The sequence below is a fragment of the Diuraphis noxia genome, unplaced genomic scaffold (genome assembly GCF_037042655.1).
Source record: "Diuraphis noxia isolate RWA-SAM2 unplaced genomic scaffold, SU_Dnox_SAM2 contig0001, whole genome shotgun sequence".
Taxonomy (NCBI): Eukaryota; Metazoa; Arthropoda; class Insecta; order Hemiptera; family Aphididae; genus Diuraphis; species Diuraphis noxia.
Window position 1 is genome coordinate 49,017,193 of NW_028301711.1, and position 18,148 is coordinate 49,035,340.

Consider the following 18,148-nt stretch of genomic DNA (forward strand, 5'->3'; position numbering starts at 1 on the left):
ATGGAATTCGCGTCGAATTTCCCAAGTGCCTGCCCAATACGGTGAGGCGAATGTAATAATGTGCGTGTGCATTTGCCTTCGGTTGTGACATTGTATAAGAATGATAAAATATATTTTTGGTTTTTAGTTTTTTGCGCTTCGCATTATTATTATATCGTTCCCGTCATCGTCGAGATCGTCGCACAATGTTTGCGCAAATGAGCATGGTCGTAAGTATATGATTTACCACCTCGTCGTAATAATAATGATAGATTCTATAGAATATTATAATCAAAGGATAGACAGTCAACAAATTGAAGCGATGTTTCGATATATTTTTGTTTTACTTTTTAACTCGATTAGATGGTTAGTTTTATAATTAATTTAAAAACTAATGACTAGATTTATAACAAACATTAAACGGTGGTTAATGAATCCAAAGCAATAAATTAACTTTTTCCAGTTGATTTCACAAATAATACGTTAAGTTGAAATCATATAAATCTACGATATATCTATGATATATACCTATAACTCTATTTAAAACCTAATCAATTAAATTACTACAGACCATAAAGTTTTTGAGCTCCCGCACGAACATATTCAACGGCGCTCATTATTTTCTTGAATAATAATAATAAAAAAAAAATAGTACGTGTAATAAGAAGAAATAGGATAGAATGCATTTATATACAATATTTTGTTTTGGGTATAGTCTTATTATAGGTTTATTTCCATGTTAGCTTTAAACTTTTAACGTTTAAAGAGGAATATATTGTTTGTTAACGGTTCACGTCTTATAGCTTTACGGCATGAACGTTGACTTTACTAAAGTTAATTGTTTTCATTAACTTACCCACCTTGATTATTATAATATATAATATTATGTAGAGATCTAAATATTATTGCTGAATAATTATTCTAAATATTATTGCTGCAGCAGATTTCGATTATCGCGCGTAATAATTGTTAGATAGTATTCAGTGCACTGACCGTGACTGGTGTCGTTATATGGGCATGTTATTTAATATCGTTACAGATCAAAATAAATAATTTCATGATAAATTGTCTACGAATTTTGTCGACGGTGCCGAGTTCATCGAGAAATCCACGATATTATTTAAACGGAGAATTTCCTTATAAAAGATTTAATTGATTATGTTTCGTTTGTGAGGTATATTATACTGCAGTAATTTTGTACGAAGAGATTTGGAAAATATCGTACGTAGGTACGTTGTTTGTCTTTAAAACACAAAGAGTACAAAAAAAAAAACATAATGTTTTCATATCGTCGTTTACTTATTACAGCCCAAATCGTCTGATTTTTAAATAAATAAATATTTGTTTTTAATTTTGTATTTATTTTTCGAGAAAAACATATTTATTGAAAAACAAAGTTTTGTTGATTATTATTAATTTTTTTTTGTTCTGTTTGAAGATACACAACGCAGCGCATGTCTTGCCGACGTCAAAAGGCGAACTGTATGTTTACGCTTCTATTGTGATTTTTGTTGTGCTGTGGTGTCGTATGCGATGGCAGTACAGACAATTCTATCGGCTCGCCGACAAGATAAAGGGCCCGCCGACGTACCCGTTAAAAGGATCGATTTTTGATCTGAGCACAACCCCTGAGAGTGAGAATCCCCTAGAGTTGTTTCAATTTTTATCGAGTCGACCTTTCCGTTTTACTGTCAGTATTGTACTTAATAATAATAATATAAAATATTGAAATAAAAATTTCAATTTTCCGTCACAACAAATTTAACTTTTTAGATTTTGGAAACCATTAATATAAAAAATAAATACTATAGAATAATAAAGAATACCTACTTTTATGAAATTGATATTACAAAAAAAAAAATATGTGATATATAAGTATCAGATGATTCATTTAAGTGCAGTGTACACAAATATTTCGAAATGTTTCAAATGATGTAATTTCAAGGTTACGTTCAAGACAAATATTGTTATATTTTTTTATTACTTTTAAGCTTTTTTATTTTAATGATTGACACTATACATTTTTAATTTTAAGTTTCGAAACAAAATATTATTCAGTGTACAGAATACAAAATTACAAACATATAGTTATAGTGTCGTTCAAAAGAGTAGGACACTTAAAAAACATAAGGATAAGAAAATAGTAAAAATATATTATGTTTTTCCACAAACGTTGTTTTGATTTTGAATGATAAATGTGAAAAAATATTTTCAAAAAAATCGAAACTTTTCGAAATAACTAAATACAAATTATAACAATATTTCATGTTAATTCTTAATATATTGTTACAATACAATATATTATAGTGATAACATAATATCTTTCTTTTCTCATTCCTATTAATGGATAAAAGGCTCTGATGGTGAAAATATTATCTACGTGATTTATAAGTTTTTCAAATTGATTTTTGTGTTTTTTTCCCGTAGAGATTATGTATAATTTTAAAAAATCAGCCGAAAAATACAACTACGAACCGGTAAAATTGTGGGTTGGCCCATTTCTTTTCGTTGGAGTTTATAAGCCAGAAGACGTGCAAGTAAGTTACCGTTAATTTTTTTTTACGTAATATAATTTTATGTGTGAACTCAAGTTTAGTGGTAACGGTGGTAGGTAGGTAATAAAAAAACTTTTTGCTGTTTTTTTTTGATTGCAGATAGTTTTAAGTAGTTCCAAAGCCTTAGAAAAAGGCATCATTTACCACATCATAAGACACGCAGTGGGTGAAGGCGTATTTACTGCTCCGAGTGAGTATTTTTCTATAAATAATGTTTTGTTAACTCAGGAACGGTGCTAGGATTTGTGGGGCCCCGGGCAAAATAAATAACAGTCACATTACATATTATCCAAACTAACTAATCTCTGAACAGTATAAAATATCATTTAAGAACTGCGGGGCCTTGATTATAATTTTAAAATCACGGGGCCCGGGGAAACTGCCCCGATTGTCCCCCCTCGCGTTGACCCTGTGTTAACTAAACTCAAATCTCCCGTGGTTAGGAATTGTAAAATATTTGTATAAATCAATCATTGTATCGCTGGTCGCCAGACCAGATCATATACAGATTACGCTGTTAATAATAATATTGTGAATCTATTGATTTATATTGCGGCCATAAGGGTTTAATACTATTTTACAAGTCTTGCACCGCATAATTTATTTTTTTGGATGTCCCTTATTTGAAATTAGATTTTCTACAAAATACAAATTAAAAGATACTTTAAAAATTAGTTTTGAGTTAAAATTAAATTTAAAAAAACTGCTGAACTAATTGCCAGGGTGCAGGCCAGTTACCTACAGATGAGTCTGTGGTAGTGACGTAGTTGTATCTAAAATAATATTATTGTCTTTATAATTTTTAGTGGGCAAATGGAAAAAACACCGTCGCGTTATAGCATCGATATTCAGTTCAAAGTTTTTGGATCAACTGTACCCGATATTTAATGAGAACAACAAAAAATTAGTTGAAAACATTTCGAAACACATTGGCGATACACAACCGTTCGACATTTGGGATTACATAATATCGTGTAATCTCAATAACGTAAGCCGTAAGTTTCGCATTAGCGTTGAGTGATCGGCACGATAAAACAATTGTTTGGTGTGTATTCATGTGTAAATCTTCATCTATTAATGTCAAAAAATAACGTGTCAACTGTTTGTCGTATTATTAATGTTATTATGATTTATGTTATAATTATTACCTACCTATTTATGTAGAAGCCGCAATGGGTTACAACCTCAACGATCAACAAACCTTATCGGAATTCGTTCTCGCCATGAAGAAGTAAATTTAATACTTTAATAGATTATTATAATAATATGTATTTACTAATTCTAAGTGATGATATCAAAATGGTTTATGAAAAAAAAAAAAACAAACCACACGTTTTTGTCTTTTTTAGAGTTTCAGAACTGAGCAAGTGCATTGTGAAGCCATGGTTGTACATTGATCAAATTTTCGCGGTTTACACGTACTTGACCGGTTTGAACGTGTATATGAGTCAATTGAACAGGGTTTCATTACAAGTAAGCGAGCATAATACCTAATTTGATAACGACTTGTGAACAGAGTCGTCTAAAGGGTTGTAACGCATATTTCGGGGGTTGTGAAATATTTTAATTATTATGGTAATATTTTCTTAAAATAAAATATGTGTTTAAAATGCATACGTGTATCGAATATATACACACATCGATGCACTGATAATATATTTTTATTATAAATTATTTGATTAGATAATTTTGTAATAAATAAGTTAGAAGTTATGCATAGATGTGTAGCCAGGATATTGGTCTAGGGGGTATTTTAATTTTATATTTAAACATAACACGTGTTACTTTCAATGATTTTAGTAATCAATCTTTGTATTAATAATATAAAATAAGAAACAGAACCATATGAAAACATATTTCGTAAAAATCAGAATTATATAGTACGTCGTATTATAGTGTGTTTTGCATAACTATTACTGCCGATAGAGTAGTATTTCAACACCGCTACTCTTAATCAGAGATACCTAAAGAAAAACTTCAAAAACTTAAATAAAACTAAAATTAAATCCTAATAAATTCCCAAAGATATTCAGGAATTAAATAATAAGTACCTATATATATATATATATATATAATAATTATTATATATTTGTATATTACATTTTTTTTATATTTAATTGGAATTTATGTTTAACAAAATATGGTTGAAAAAAATATAACGGATCTGTTTAGATAATTAGGGATAAGAAACAAGAATTCAAAACGAAAAAGTCGCGACAACCAACGGATAAGTCTCACGAAGTCGTTCCGGAAGAAAGTAATGTGAAATGTTTAGATTATTCAATAATTTTAGTATTTAACAAACATAATGATCGTATATAACATGTTATATACATGATATTATTTAAATGTTATTATAGATAAGAATTCGACAAAAGTATTTTTGGATAAGTTGCTCAAGTTGAACGACGAAGGAGCTGATTTTACAGACGAAGATCTCAAGGATGAGGTTATAACGATGACAGTTGCAGTAAGAGACACGTACACTATTATTACACGACGTGTGTAATGCTTATGAAAAGTCATAATATTACATTTTACGAGGCGTTTAATTCAACGTTAAAATTCTGAAGGATGAATACCAATTTATCAACCACAAAAAAAAAAATAAAAAAATAAAGCTTGACATGCTAAATCAAAATTTCTTGCAAAATTATTTTCCACATATATGTGGCAAAAAAAAGGGGGTAACGGAATTTTAGTGATAGTCAAACAACTATGTTATGGATGTGACTGATTTTATAACATTCATTATTTGATCATTAAAAATACATTTTATCGTTATAAGACCATGAATATTGAGAAAAATATAATTTTGAGAAAATATCCCTGTCACCCTCCTTTTTGACCAACGTTATTACTGTTCTGCAGTATGTTTTGTTTGAAAACTGAACCACACTGTTATCAATAACCACAAAATAGAGTGTTTACTAATTTGACACACACACTTATATATAAAGCACATGTATTAGAATATAAATTAATTGTCAGTTGTCTTGTAATTAAATAAAATAAATAATATATTATATATTATTCAGAGTTCAATAATTTTAATAAAATATAGGTTTGGAGTATTACTCGTCACGTTGAGATCACTATAATGTAAAATTTTAATTCAATCGTTAATCGTTGAATTCACATATTATTCGAAACGAAGACTTAACCGATCCTATCGGTCCCATTAAAATGCCACCTTTATATGATTTAAAATTTGTCACACCAGGCGTAATTATGTTCAAAATTCTTACGGTAAAATTCTCATAGACTTACACTATCTTAGTCTTAAATTAAAATTTTTAACACAGTCATATAAAATGTTGGTCTAAAATTATATTAAATCGTCATAACTATTTTTTCTCACATTTTAGCTTTATATAAGTAAAATAGTTTTGAAAATCGGTACCTTATAACTACGGAACGGATTTGAATTTAAATAAATATTTTTATGTAGTAATATCATGGGAAAGTTTTCGATATATGTATACGTTATATTATATAACGTAATAATATATATATTATAATATTATATAATATATATATTATATTTATATCGATATACGTTTCATTTAATTTCAAGTAATCTGATGCTAATTTCATTTTAAATATTTTTAAATATTTTAGTTAATTAATTTTTTTTATAAATAAATACATAAATTATGTAATATTGTAGAATTGTCATGTATATTTTAACTATTTTACAAATAAATATACGAATTCTGTACCTATTTAAATGTATTATTGAAGAATTTCCGTTTTTATTTTAGTATTTTACGATACGATATGCGATACGATTAGGTCTCTGTACTATACGCCTTTAACATCAAACGACAACGATTCGATATTTTATCTAAGTAGTTGGTAGGTAGTAATAATTTCAGTATACGAGTATATGCGTTCACTTTTCGATCAGTATTCGTATGAGCGTCATTCGATCACGTTATGTTCGTATTGTGTCCGTTTGTGTAGTTATATATCGTCTCTAACTGTTTCCCACATGATGATTCAGAATAAATTGTAATTTTTTAAAAATTTTTAATATTTTTTAATAATTTTATCTTATTTTCAATTTAAATATTATACACTTATAAATAAATATTTATTAAGTGATAAACAAATATATATTTAAATATTTTTGATTTTATATTAAATTAAAATCCGTTCCCTACTTATAACTAATTGTTAATTTCTTATTTATGTATATTAAATTTTGTGAAAGGTAATGTTATTTATGAGTAACATTATTCGAGAAATGCTAACTAATAATGGAACTCAAAATAAAAATCGATATCTGAAAAACAAATTTTACTGTGATATTGCGTTTTAAATTTCGCTATGTATAAGTGTATATGTTAACGAACATTTATTGATTTATGCATCAGGTTTTCAAATGTTTAAATATTTTAATTTCAGGGTAGCGATACCAGTGCCATCACTGAATGTTTTTGCGTTCTGTTACTTGCCATGCATCAAGATGTCCAGGTATAATTCAATAGTTTTTTTCTTGTCATATCTTGTTTTTTATATCCCTTATGCACGTCAAATATTTCCGCAGAATAAAGTTTACGACGAGATTTACAGTGTCTTAGGAGACAGTGATCGCGAAGTTATTCCCGAAGACATATTTAAATTTAAATATTTGGAAATGGTGTTAAAAGAAAGCCTCAGGTTGTTTCCTCCCGGAGCAATTTTTTCTAGAAAAACTCACGAAAACGTAAAGCTCAGTAAGTCTTATTAACTACACGAGTTCATCTACAGCAATATACCTAAAACATATTATACTCAGTAAATACATAATTAACGTCAATATTTGGTGAGTATAATATTATGGTAATCGAAACGTTGAAACATTGTATGTGTCATATAATATTATATAATATCGCTGCAAAGAAGCTGTGAAAAGAGAGTTTTGACTTGGAATTTTAATTGAATTTCACGAATGATATTTAACTGTGGTACATTTTTATATACCCAAATTATTATATTAATTAATCAGATTTTGGAGAGACCAGATCGAAAATCTAAAATAAGATTTTATTACGATTCACAATATTTAGTAATTAGATTTTGTATACAGCAGTAGGGCACTGTTAAGATATCCTTGGTCTTTTGCATTTCATCGATTCGATACCTAAGGAAAAAGAAAGGGATTCCATTACGAATTCCGAGTTGGTTTTTTTGCAGACAAGGCGATAAAAGCTTTATCGCATTGTTGTTATATAATATAAAACGCGTGCGATAAAACGATGTTTGCGTAATAGTGCAAATACCGTAAATCTCTTTTTTTTTTGATTTTAATTTGTTTCTTTTTTTTTACAGCGAACTTCGAACTGCCGAAAGGCACCAACGTGTTCGTGTCGCCTTACGTCACACACCGTTGCCCACAGCTGTATCCCGATCCCGACACATTCAATCCGGAAAATTTCAGCGCCGAGAACGAAGCGAATCGGCACAAGTTTAGTTTTTTGGCGTTCAGCGGCGGTCCTAGGGGTTGTCTAGGTAGGCGTATCGCCAAATGAGTATTAATCGAATTATTGTCGACGCTTCGTTTGTTTTTGTAATCTTCCGTTCACCCCAGTGGCATATGTCCTTGAAAACAAACTTCGGGTCCTGGTGACAATGAATATTATTATAACGTAATATACTATATTGCCTATAATATAATAATGGCTTTGCACCCGAATTAACCGTAACACTCTTAAAAACACCACTTCGAAAATCCAACAATTAAAAACCATGATGAATTCGAATGGTTTTTTTTTAACTGGAAGAGATTCTTGTTCACCCTAAACGAATAATTTTTTATTTTACAAATTTAATGTAATTATCTACCTATAATTTAGTTTGTAGTTTTTGTGGTTAGTTCAATATTTTTATTGGATCTTTAATAATTTTTACTATCGATATAATCATTAAACACTGCTTGTTATCTATCTACAAATTTAACGTTAGTGTATTATGCTTAGTTTCATTCTGCAGTCATTCAGAAGTACCAACTATCAGTAATATTTTATGAAATTAATAAATATCATAATAATATAATCAAAACATGCACTTACGTAGTTTTAAAATTTAGTTTTTCCTGGACTATTCAACGTCCACATTAACCCAAATATTAACTCTTATGTTTATTTTATCCTGGGGTCTAAACAACCAATCACATCCAGCACCAGAAACCAAAAATCCGAAATCTGAATAAATGATTTGAGCCCAAAGCCCTGAAAATTTGCTTTGTCTTGCCTTCTTACATAGTTACATGAAACGGATTTTTTTCGAATTAGTTTAAATAGATTCGATTTTTGTTTAAACTTAACTTACGAGGCATTAATACGTCTTAATTGTGAAAAAAATTTACCCTTTCAGGTCTGTTATGCAATAAAAAAAATGTTCATTCAAACTATTAATTTCAACTAATAATTTGTAGTTAGAATTATGAATTTTCAATTTTTTGAATCTCAAAATATATATAGGTATTTGATAAATAGATCTATAAAAATCTTCTACAAAATATGGATTAAATTTAAAATTTGAGTTTAATTATATTAGATAGTTAATATTCAATTAATCTGAACGAACTAAAAATTGGTCGTTATGTCATTAGCGGGACAAGAAGAAATTCCTATTTAGTATAAGATCAGCTGATACTAAGTGCTTTAAGTGCTTTTTTTTGTTGTTGTGGGGACGCTAAAAAAATAAGAAAAAATAAATATCTTAGGCCATATCGCAGTAGGTATATCTAGTCGAAAATATTAGTGAAAATCGAATTTTGAAAAAAAACAACATGATTATTAGTCTTGTGACAAGACGTTACATTGATCCGTATGACATTCAATTATATTATTGTTTCTTGAATATATGAGTGTTACAACTACTGATCGTTTTCCCCGCAGGTGTCAAGTACGCAATGATCTCCATGAAGTTAATGATGGTGGCACTTTTGCGCCATTACAGTGTGCATACGGACTGTAAATTGTCGGAGATCGAATTACAGATGGATTTGCTTGCGAAAAAAGCTGACGGCTACCCGATCACGATCCGGCCAAGGCAGAGAACTCAAGACCTGACGATGACCTCTATTTAAAAAAAATTAAATCTATCATCAAAATGTAATATTTTTTACATAGTTTTCATGAAAAAAAATATATGTATTAATTTAAAAAAAAAAAACTTAAATCTTTATTTTACCTATTATTATTGTTTCTCGTAGTGCCTAAAACATACATGATTTGCAGCTGCACACACAATCTTTTTGTCATGCCAAATCTTTATATCACTTCTGCAGGTTACCACGAAAGAAACATTCGAAACGCATTAAAAATACATAATATTATTTTATTTTTATTTTTGTTTATTCTTCAAGAAGATGATGGACGGAACTGGAAATGTTCGTGTGGTGGCCCACAAGTTCATAATTATTATTAATGGCAATTTTGGATCAAAGAAATACGAATTTATTACATAGTTAATACAATTAAATAAATTAAAATCCACTTTTCTCATATAACTAAAATATACATCTTAACAAATAAATATCATTATTTTATGTAATATTGTATAATATAAAAAAACGTGCAGTAAATGAATAACTCGACATAAAGTTAAATATTAAATTTACATTAAAAAAAATATATATACATATATTTTTGAAGGGAAATATAAATATAATTATAATTATTTTAATTTTTTTAGACATTTAATATTAAGTGTAGAGTAGTGAGACGGTGGGTCGTTATAATTTATACTGTTACTTAATTAAATATAAATATTCAATAATATAAAGAATTTTCATAGAAATATATAGAAATATTCCATTTTAACCAATATCCATATGACCATTATTAGATAATACGTATTTGATCGATTTAATGTTAAAATTATTGTATTAAATTATAACTTTACGTCATATACCTATAACATGTTTTTGAGATAAATTTTTAATATTTAAATCATAATGTCACGTCATAGTAACAAAATGACATAATATTTATACGTGTTTATCTAGAAGACTCTTTTTATTGATGAGTAACAGCAGATAAGATTGAAGTGGTTCTGTTTGCGATTTAAAACATTGTGATTTAAAGTTATACAAAGTGAAATAGAAATAAAACTTTAACAGACATATACAACAAACTATAACTACATCCACGTCCTATACGCTTTAATTTGTATTCATTTTTAAGTGTTTATTTTAAATTTTGAAATAATATGATTCTTGTCAATTATAAAATATATTAAAATATAATATAAACATTAAATATTGATAAAAGCAAAATTAATTACATTTACGGTATATTTTAGCCTTCGTGGTACACTCTAAAAAAAAATACTAGTACCTACCTATAAATTATAATAATAATTGGTGAAAATATGTTAAACGTAGGGAAGCTGGTGAAGTTTAGGGACTTGGTAAAGTCAAATAATACCTATCAACTCCTCGACAAATATTTTAGCTAGTAGGTACCTATTTAATTTTATGAATTTTGTCTGAAATTCAGTAATTATAACCAGTATAGTCGTAATTAAAATGTAAAAGGTAAAATATTACTTGGTATTTATAATTTTACTTTTTAGAGTAGGTACTGCTTATTCTGAAAAATCATAGATCATAATTCATGGTTAATAGATTTCTCGACTATATTAGTAATGAACTTTGATGAAATTTTTGTCAGTTACATAATATAAATATCGTGGTACCTAAATACTAAATAGTGTAGTTTGGTCTGAAACATAATATACAACAAAGATATTATAAAAATGGTTTTTAGCTTTTAGAATTTGTTGAATATTATATAGATATATGGAGGACATGACCTCCACGTCATTTATTTGACAACATGATAGGGGTGTACCTACCAAAATCCTTCCAAAAATTCGGTTTAATTCACGCCTACGATACAAATAATACGACCGAATTGAAATAAACGTGAATACTAAACTAAAATAATATAAATGGTTTATAATCGTAATCCTTCTTCGCAAGCTGCGTCTTGTATTTAACAAATATGATTAATAGCCAAATCGAAAGTTCGTTATGCGCGTCCGGATATAATATTATAGCCTACACTAATAATTTCTTAATGAACGATTTTCTTTCATAGATTATAGTATTATTATTATTATTTGTTATAAAATCGGTGTTCCAGATGCGAGACGTCAAGTCAGCCGGTCATGGCGTCTGCAAAGCTCTATATTTCTGGAAAACATAATATTGTAATATACAAAAATGGTATTTTTTAATCAAACGATAATTATTATTGCGAACCAGTGAGATACGAATTTGAGCAAACAATAAGATGATTAAATACATTGTTAAGTTAACTGGTAAAATAAGCTATCGATAGGGCCAAATGTTCTGTTCCTGCATAGTTATAGTATAATTATAGATTATGGGTCATATATGTGTATAATTAAGTTGATGTAGCATTATAGAGGGCTTCCATACTCAAATCGTCAAGCTGTGTACATGATATAATCTATGTACTGCAAGTTTTAACATGCCTATCTCCTTAATTGATTTAAACAAAGCGGCTGTCGATATTCATACCAAATCCTAAGTTAGGTTAACTATTATTGTAAACTATTTGAATTATTTTATTAACATGAGATTAGTTATGTTTTATTTTATTAAAGATGTATCAGGTTGTTGATTTTTACTCTAAAGATATATAATTATTATTATTTATTTTAATCAACTTTAGTTTTATTACATATTTATAAGGATATGAAAATAATTTTACTGAGTAATAAAAAATAATATTGTGATTTTTAAATCAACTAAGTAAGTATAGGTTCAATTGTTTTTTTTTTTTTTTTAAATTTAATTTTATATAAATTTCTAGTGATATGCATTTAGAAATGCTGTTAACTATTTCAAAGGTTGTGTTTTTAATGTTTCATAATAAAGGGAAACTATTTTCTCACCATTTTTCTAACCATGCAAAATGAATTAAAAATTTTTCAATATTTTCCCAAAAATCAGAGTACTCCACACTACATTATGTATACCAAACTTCAGATCAATCTCGTGATATTTTTTGTTCTGATCTATAAAGGGTTAAAGAGTAGTTAGTTCATATTACACGAACTGTTTTTTAGAATCAGGTTATTTGATCGATATTATAAATAATGTTTTCTAAGCTATATTTTGCAGGTCTTAGAAATGTATGACCTGTATTCATGGAGTGATACAATTGAACACGATATAGTAAAGTATACAAGGTTTATTAAATGATTGAATAATAATAATATTATGATACACTACCACCCAGGGCCGGTATTAGGGGTGGGCGAGCTGGGCGACCGCCCAGAGCGCCAATATGTTATGGGCGCTTTCTGAGTTCAGATATTAATTTTTTAATAATAGTTTTTATAAATTCAAATTATTTTTAATAATTCGAGTAAATACAATAATGTATAGCAAAAATTAAAAATTATCTTGAGAAAAACCATAGCTGTCACAGACTAACGAATACAAAAGTATTTTGGGATTTTTATATAAATTTGATAAGTTACCAGGAAAAACGGAGCTTCTTACTGACTGTATGGTTCTTCATCTAAAATTGTCAGAAGCCCAACAATCAGATATTAATGGCATAGACCTCACAAATGAATTAATACATCTTCGACAAATTTTACCACTAGAATATAAGGCGCCAAAACAGGTCTCACAGTATATACTGGATACTGACATAAAAGAAATTTTTTCAAATGTGTGGATAGCACTAGGATTCTTTTGACAATTCCTGTTACAGTTGCATCTGGAGAACGTAGTTTTTCGAAACTTAAACTAATTAAGACATATGTAAGAGAAACTATGGGTGATGAAAGATTGTCATCACTTGCAATCTTATCTATTAAAAATTATATTGCTGAAAATTTCGATTGGACAACATTGGTAAATGAATTTGCAGAGAATAAAGCACAAAAAGTTCCACTAAATATATGAAGATTATTTGAATATAAACATACTTACCTACATATTAAATAATATATACTTATTAATATTATTATAATAAAAATGACTTATTTTAAAAATTAATTAAAATAGTTTGTTTTTTATTCTAACTTCTGAGTAAAAAATACTTAACCTGGACCAGAGGGCGCATTAATTTTCCTTGCCCAGGGCTCATAGTTCCCTAAGACCGGCCCTGCTACCACCTGAGTATCACTCTGTTTTTAAGGGTGGTATATTGAAGATCACATGAGTAAAATAGTTCGAGTTGAAACAATTGAATTTTTATGATTTATGTATGAGGTAGGTTATACTTTTAGTAAATCCAAATGTTAATGCCATTTATAAGAAATGTCAAAACGTCTTTTGTCCGTTACATAGTGATCCAGGCTCGATTGATTGGCTATGCCAATAATATATAATTTGCTCGTACTCTAAGTTCTTGCAATGTTCTATTAAACTTACTAATCAATTTCCTCGAGTGCGACATAAATGCTGACTCAGTTATCTGTAAATCGTTATAATATAGGTAATATTATATCCATATAATGTATATTACGAGTACTTATTAAATTTTCTACTTAGATTATTCAACACGAGAAAGTTGAGCAAAACTTATATTTTAGGAAGGTTGTAAATGGTGATGGAGAAGCAAAATACTGTAAGTTATTATTAAACTTTCGTAGTAGGTTAAAAAATAATTGTTTATATATGAAATTCGTGCCTTACTTGATTTTAAGTAATAGAAAAATTGTTGATACTGAGCATTGCTTCAAAATTCAAGGTACAATGATGTGGTTAGTTTAACCTCACAATTCTTTGTGTTAATATTAATACAATATAGGTGGATTGTTTAATAATTTTAAAACATGATTTGTCCATTAGTTATTTTATAATATGCTCAAAAAATGGAGCTTTTATACATAGGTAATGCATATTTTTTTATTATCATCAATTAAAAACTAAATTTGAATAAAACGACTGTGAACTAAAACATTGAATATAAATAAAAGAAAAAGCTCGAAAAATATTAAATAACGCCACTATGTAGAGTGATATCGCCGCACACAACCATGATAATAATAAATAATAATATTTTTATTTTCGTCGTCGGACATTTCCCCGGTCGATAATAACACTATTCATCGTACAATAACAATAATAATACGGCTACACATTCCGCAATAATAATTTTATGGTACCTACAGGTACCGGTACCGTGGTACCCTATTTGGATTTTTAATAATTAAATTTTCATCTAGTGCGCTTTGGCCGCTGACCTTTCGTGATTTGCTTCTTCTTTTTTTTTTTTTAATGCATACCTAATCGTTCCCGCTTCACGAAGTCCTAAATAGTTGTGAGCCGTAAAAACGAAATCTCCCACCTACCACCGCGTTTCTCCATTGGGCATTTCGCCGGAACCCGAGACGTAAACAATGTTTTCATACATATTATTATGTTTATATAGGCGCGCTGCAGGTTTACGATATAATTATGTATAGCAGTGGTGCTTAGGGTTGCAGAAAAGGTGGCCGGTGCAACTCATCGAAGCTCCGAGGTTGAGGTAGTTTTAAAAGCCTTGGCCGGTCGATGTCATATAGTTTTTCTAACTTTGTAAGGAAATAAAATTATTTACCATATCGAGTTACGGCAGAGAAAAAATTAATTAATTTTAAGAAACTGTCAGCACCCGTTTATTTTAGGTTGTTATGGACTCGGTCTTATTCCTACGAGCTTGTGACTCGATATTTTATTGCGATACATGCGCGTCATGAACCACGTGAGGTAGCCATAATACTGTTGAAATGTTTCTTTTTTAAAATCATTTCCACTTTCATCAAACACCGTGAAAAATATATATGCAATTCACTATATTATGTACCTATATAGGTGATCATAAATAGAAATATTTTTCTTTTTAATTTTTAATGAGAGCCCTACAACATTAGCAATTACACACCGGTCTCCCGATACTTAGATTTTCCAGTACTGCTCGTGCTATAAATTTGTCCTAAAATCTAGGTAGTAAATATTTAGATCTCAGGTATCTAATAGCGATAATAATAAATTATCCACTTTTTCTTTATGCAACAGACTACAGTAATATAATATAGGCGGAAATCCATTGAAAAAGTTGTGGGGGGGGGGGGGTGTTAGGATTTTCCTCATGAACTAAAGCCGAGGGTGGTAGACTCCCTCACCCCTTCATAAAAATTTCTAACAAATTTTTAATCTAACGTTCAAATAATTTTACTGAACAACTAAACGAAATATTTTAAATAAAATGGCTGCCCAATTATTAGTTTCATATTATTTGAAATTTAACAATATAATATTTTATAACATATAGAATAATATAGTACAGACTTTAGATTAAAATAGTGGGCAAGTGGATGTCGCTCTGCTGTACATTAGGGGGTGGAGTGGACCTCTGACAAGGGTAGGTTAAATTTGAATGCAATGATAGGTATCATTGTATACGAAAAACGATTCTGAACGGAGACGGTTTATCTGTCTAGAATATATTATAGATTATTAAAAATTTTCAAATCTTAGATTTAAAAAGTAAATTTTTTATGAATTTCTAGCTTAAAATAATTTGCGAATTTTCGTGATTTTTACGTATGTTGTCAAAATTTAAATTTAAATGCTTGTAAAAAAAAAAAATGTGACTATGCATTAATTCTTTTATTTTTCAACTGCTATTGTAAAAACATTTTAGGATCCTTGTATTAAATTTTCAAATCTTAGATTTAAAAAGAAAAACTTTTATGAATTTCTATCTAAGATAATTTGAACATTGCCGTAATTTTTACGTATTAAGTCAATATTTGAACTTCAAATGCTAATAAAAAAAAATTGTGCCTATGTATTCTTATAATTTTTTAATCACTTTAAGAATAACTTATGAGAAACTTTATGTTAAATTTTCAAGTATTTTGATAGGGCCAAAAAAATTTTATCGACACAAAATTTCAGAAAAATTGAAAATTTCAGTCGTCTATAAATATCTCAAAAAAAGTCAAAATGTTTTTAAAATTAAATCATGTAAAGAAAATGCCAATTTAAATAACTGGTAAAAAATTTTCAAGTATCTACGACTTATATTTTTTGAATAATTTTAAATGTTTAAAATCGTTTGAGGATAAATCGTTATCGTTACGCTATTTCGTAAAAATTTAAAATTCAAACGCACCTAAAATTTTTCGTATAATGATCCTTCGAATTTTCTCTATAGCTACTTGAAGGAAAACTTAGTGTTGTATTTTTAATCCTTAGTTATAAACACAAAAAATTTTATGATTTTTAAACTTCAAAATTACTTGCAAATTTTTGCGTTTTCGACCGATTTCGTAAAAATTTGAACTATAAACGTTTATAAAAAAAAAAATTGTAACTTACGATTTTTAATTTTTTTTGCTAAAATAAGGACAACTCATAAGGAACCTTGTATTAAATTTTCAAGTTTTTTTGGTGGTCCAACATTTTTTTACCGGCACTTCAAAAAAAAAATTCTCAAAAAAATCGAAATTAAAAATTCTTTGAAAATTAAACTGTATACAGATCTCACTAATATAAACATTTGGTGAAAATTTCAAGTATTTACAGTGATTAGTATTTGAATTACAACTATATAAAAAAATCGATTTGGTCGAAAACTGGTTTTGCGAAAAAATTCCCGTTTTTCTGTCATTTTTTTTTTGTTTTTCTCGATTTTTTTGAAAAACTGTGTAAAAATGTTTACTTTTGACCTGTATAATGCACCAAGGATATTCATTTTTACATCGGAAACCACTCCCGAAGTTTGAAATTGAAGCATTATTTCGACTAGTTATGCTGTACACAGACACACAAAAAAAAAAAAAAATAAAATACACATCATTGTAAAATCAATACATTCGTCACTTCGTTCAGAATCTAAAAAAAAAATAACAGTCTAAAATGTTTTAATTTAAAACCATCATCCTTGAAGATTCAGGAAATTCATTCATAATACATTCAGTATCAATAATTTTTGTTATATTCTTTTCCATATGTGGAATAGAGAGATTTGTAAACGTTCTTGATGCATAGAAGTTCTCAGCCACGTCTTTATTCTTCACAAAGCCCAAAAAGATCGTTCACGTATTGCAGAGCTGACTGGTAAAGTAAGTGCTACTTTAACATTTTGTGGACAATTTTCTTTTTTTATTGTTGTTTCCAAATCGTAGATTAAAAATCATTGTTGACTTTATTTATGCAATTTGTAGCAACAGTTATTTTTAATTTAATATTTAGTTTGTCATAATATCCAATAAATCCTAAAATATAAAATAATAAAATATTATTTTTGCATTTACGTTACTTTTTACATTGTTTAAATATATCTCAAAATATATATCTCTATTATATAAAAATGAATCCCTATTTCCCTTGGTTAAAACATCACGCGTGAACGGCTGGACCAATTTCGCTCATTCTTTTTTTGTTGTGTCCGTAATTATCAGAAGAAATTTCTTATGTAAGAAAAAATTGAGAAAGTTACTGGGTTAAAGGAATATGACGAGGTGGTGATGAAATTACAGAGCGCCTTTTGTCCAGCAAAAAATTAGCTAAGTGATGATAATATTTTTTTGTAATCAATGTCAACCATTTTAATAAAATATACTCGTAGTTTTTACTTTTG

At 28.3% G+C, this 18,148-nt stretch overlaps 1 protein-coding gene across 1 annotated transcript; it reads left to right on the plus strand.

Moving 5' to 3' along the window:
• Window positions 1-791: 791 nt before the first annotated feature.
• LOC107161449 (cytochrome P450 4C1-like) lies at window positions 792-9,692 on the plus strand. The gene is made up of 13 exons (XM_089230759.1): window positions 792-812; window positions 1,418-1,613; window positions 2,407-2,516; window positions 2,634-2,724; window positions 3,341-3,529; window positions 3,699-3,765; window positions 3,884-4,007; window positions 4,707-4,791; window positions 4,895-5,004; window positions 6,945-7,013; window positions 7,087-7,255; window positions 7,851-8,030; window positions 9,422-9,692. The coding sequence occupies exons 1-13, from the start codon at window positions 792-794 to the stop codon at window positions 9,610-9,612; spliced, it is 1,602 nt and encodes a 533-aa protein (XP_089086885.1). The 3' UTR covers window positions 9,613-9,692.
• Window positions 9,693-18,148: the final 8,456 nt, after the last annotated feature.

Excerpts from the sequence above, each read along its gene's own strand:
- LOC107161449 (XM_089230759.1), top strand. The coding sequence starts at position 792 with ATGAACGTTGACTTTACTAAA. Across the intron at positions 4,008-4,706 it reads TGAACAGGGTTTCATTACAA|ATAATTAGGGATAAGAAACA; the intron begins GTAAGCGAGCAT and ends GGATCTGTTTAG. Across the intron at positions 7,256-7,850 it reads TCACGAAAACGTAAAGCTCA|CGAACTTCGAACTGCCGAAA; the intron begins GTAAGTCTTATT and ends TTTTTTTTACAG.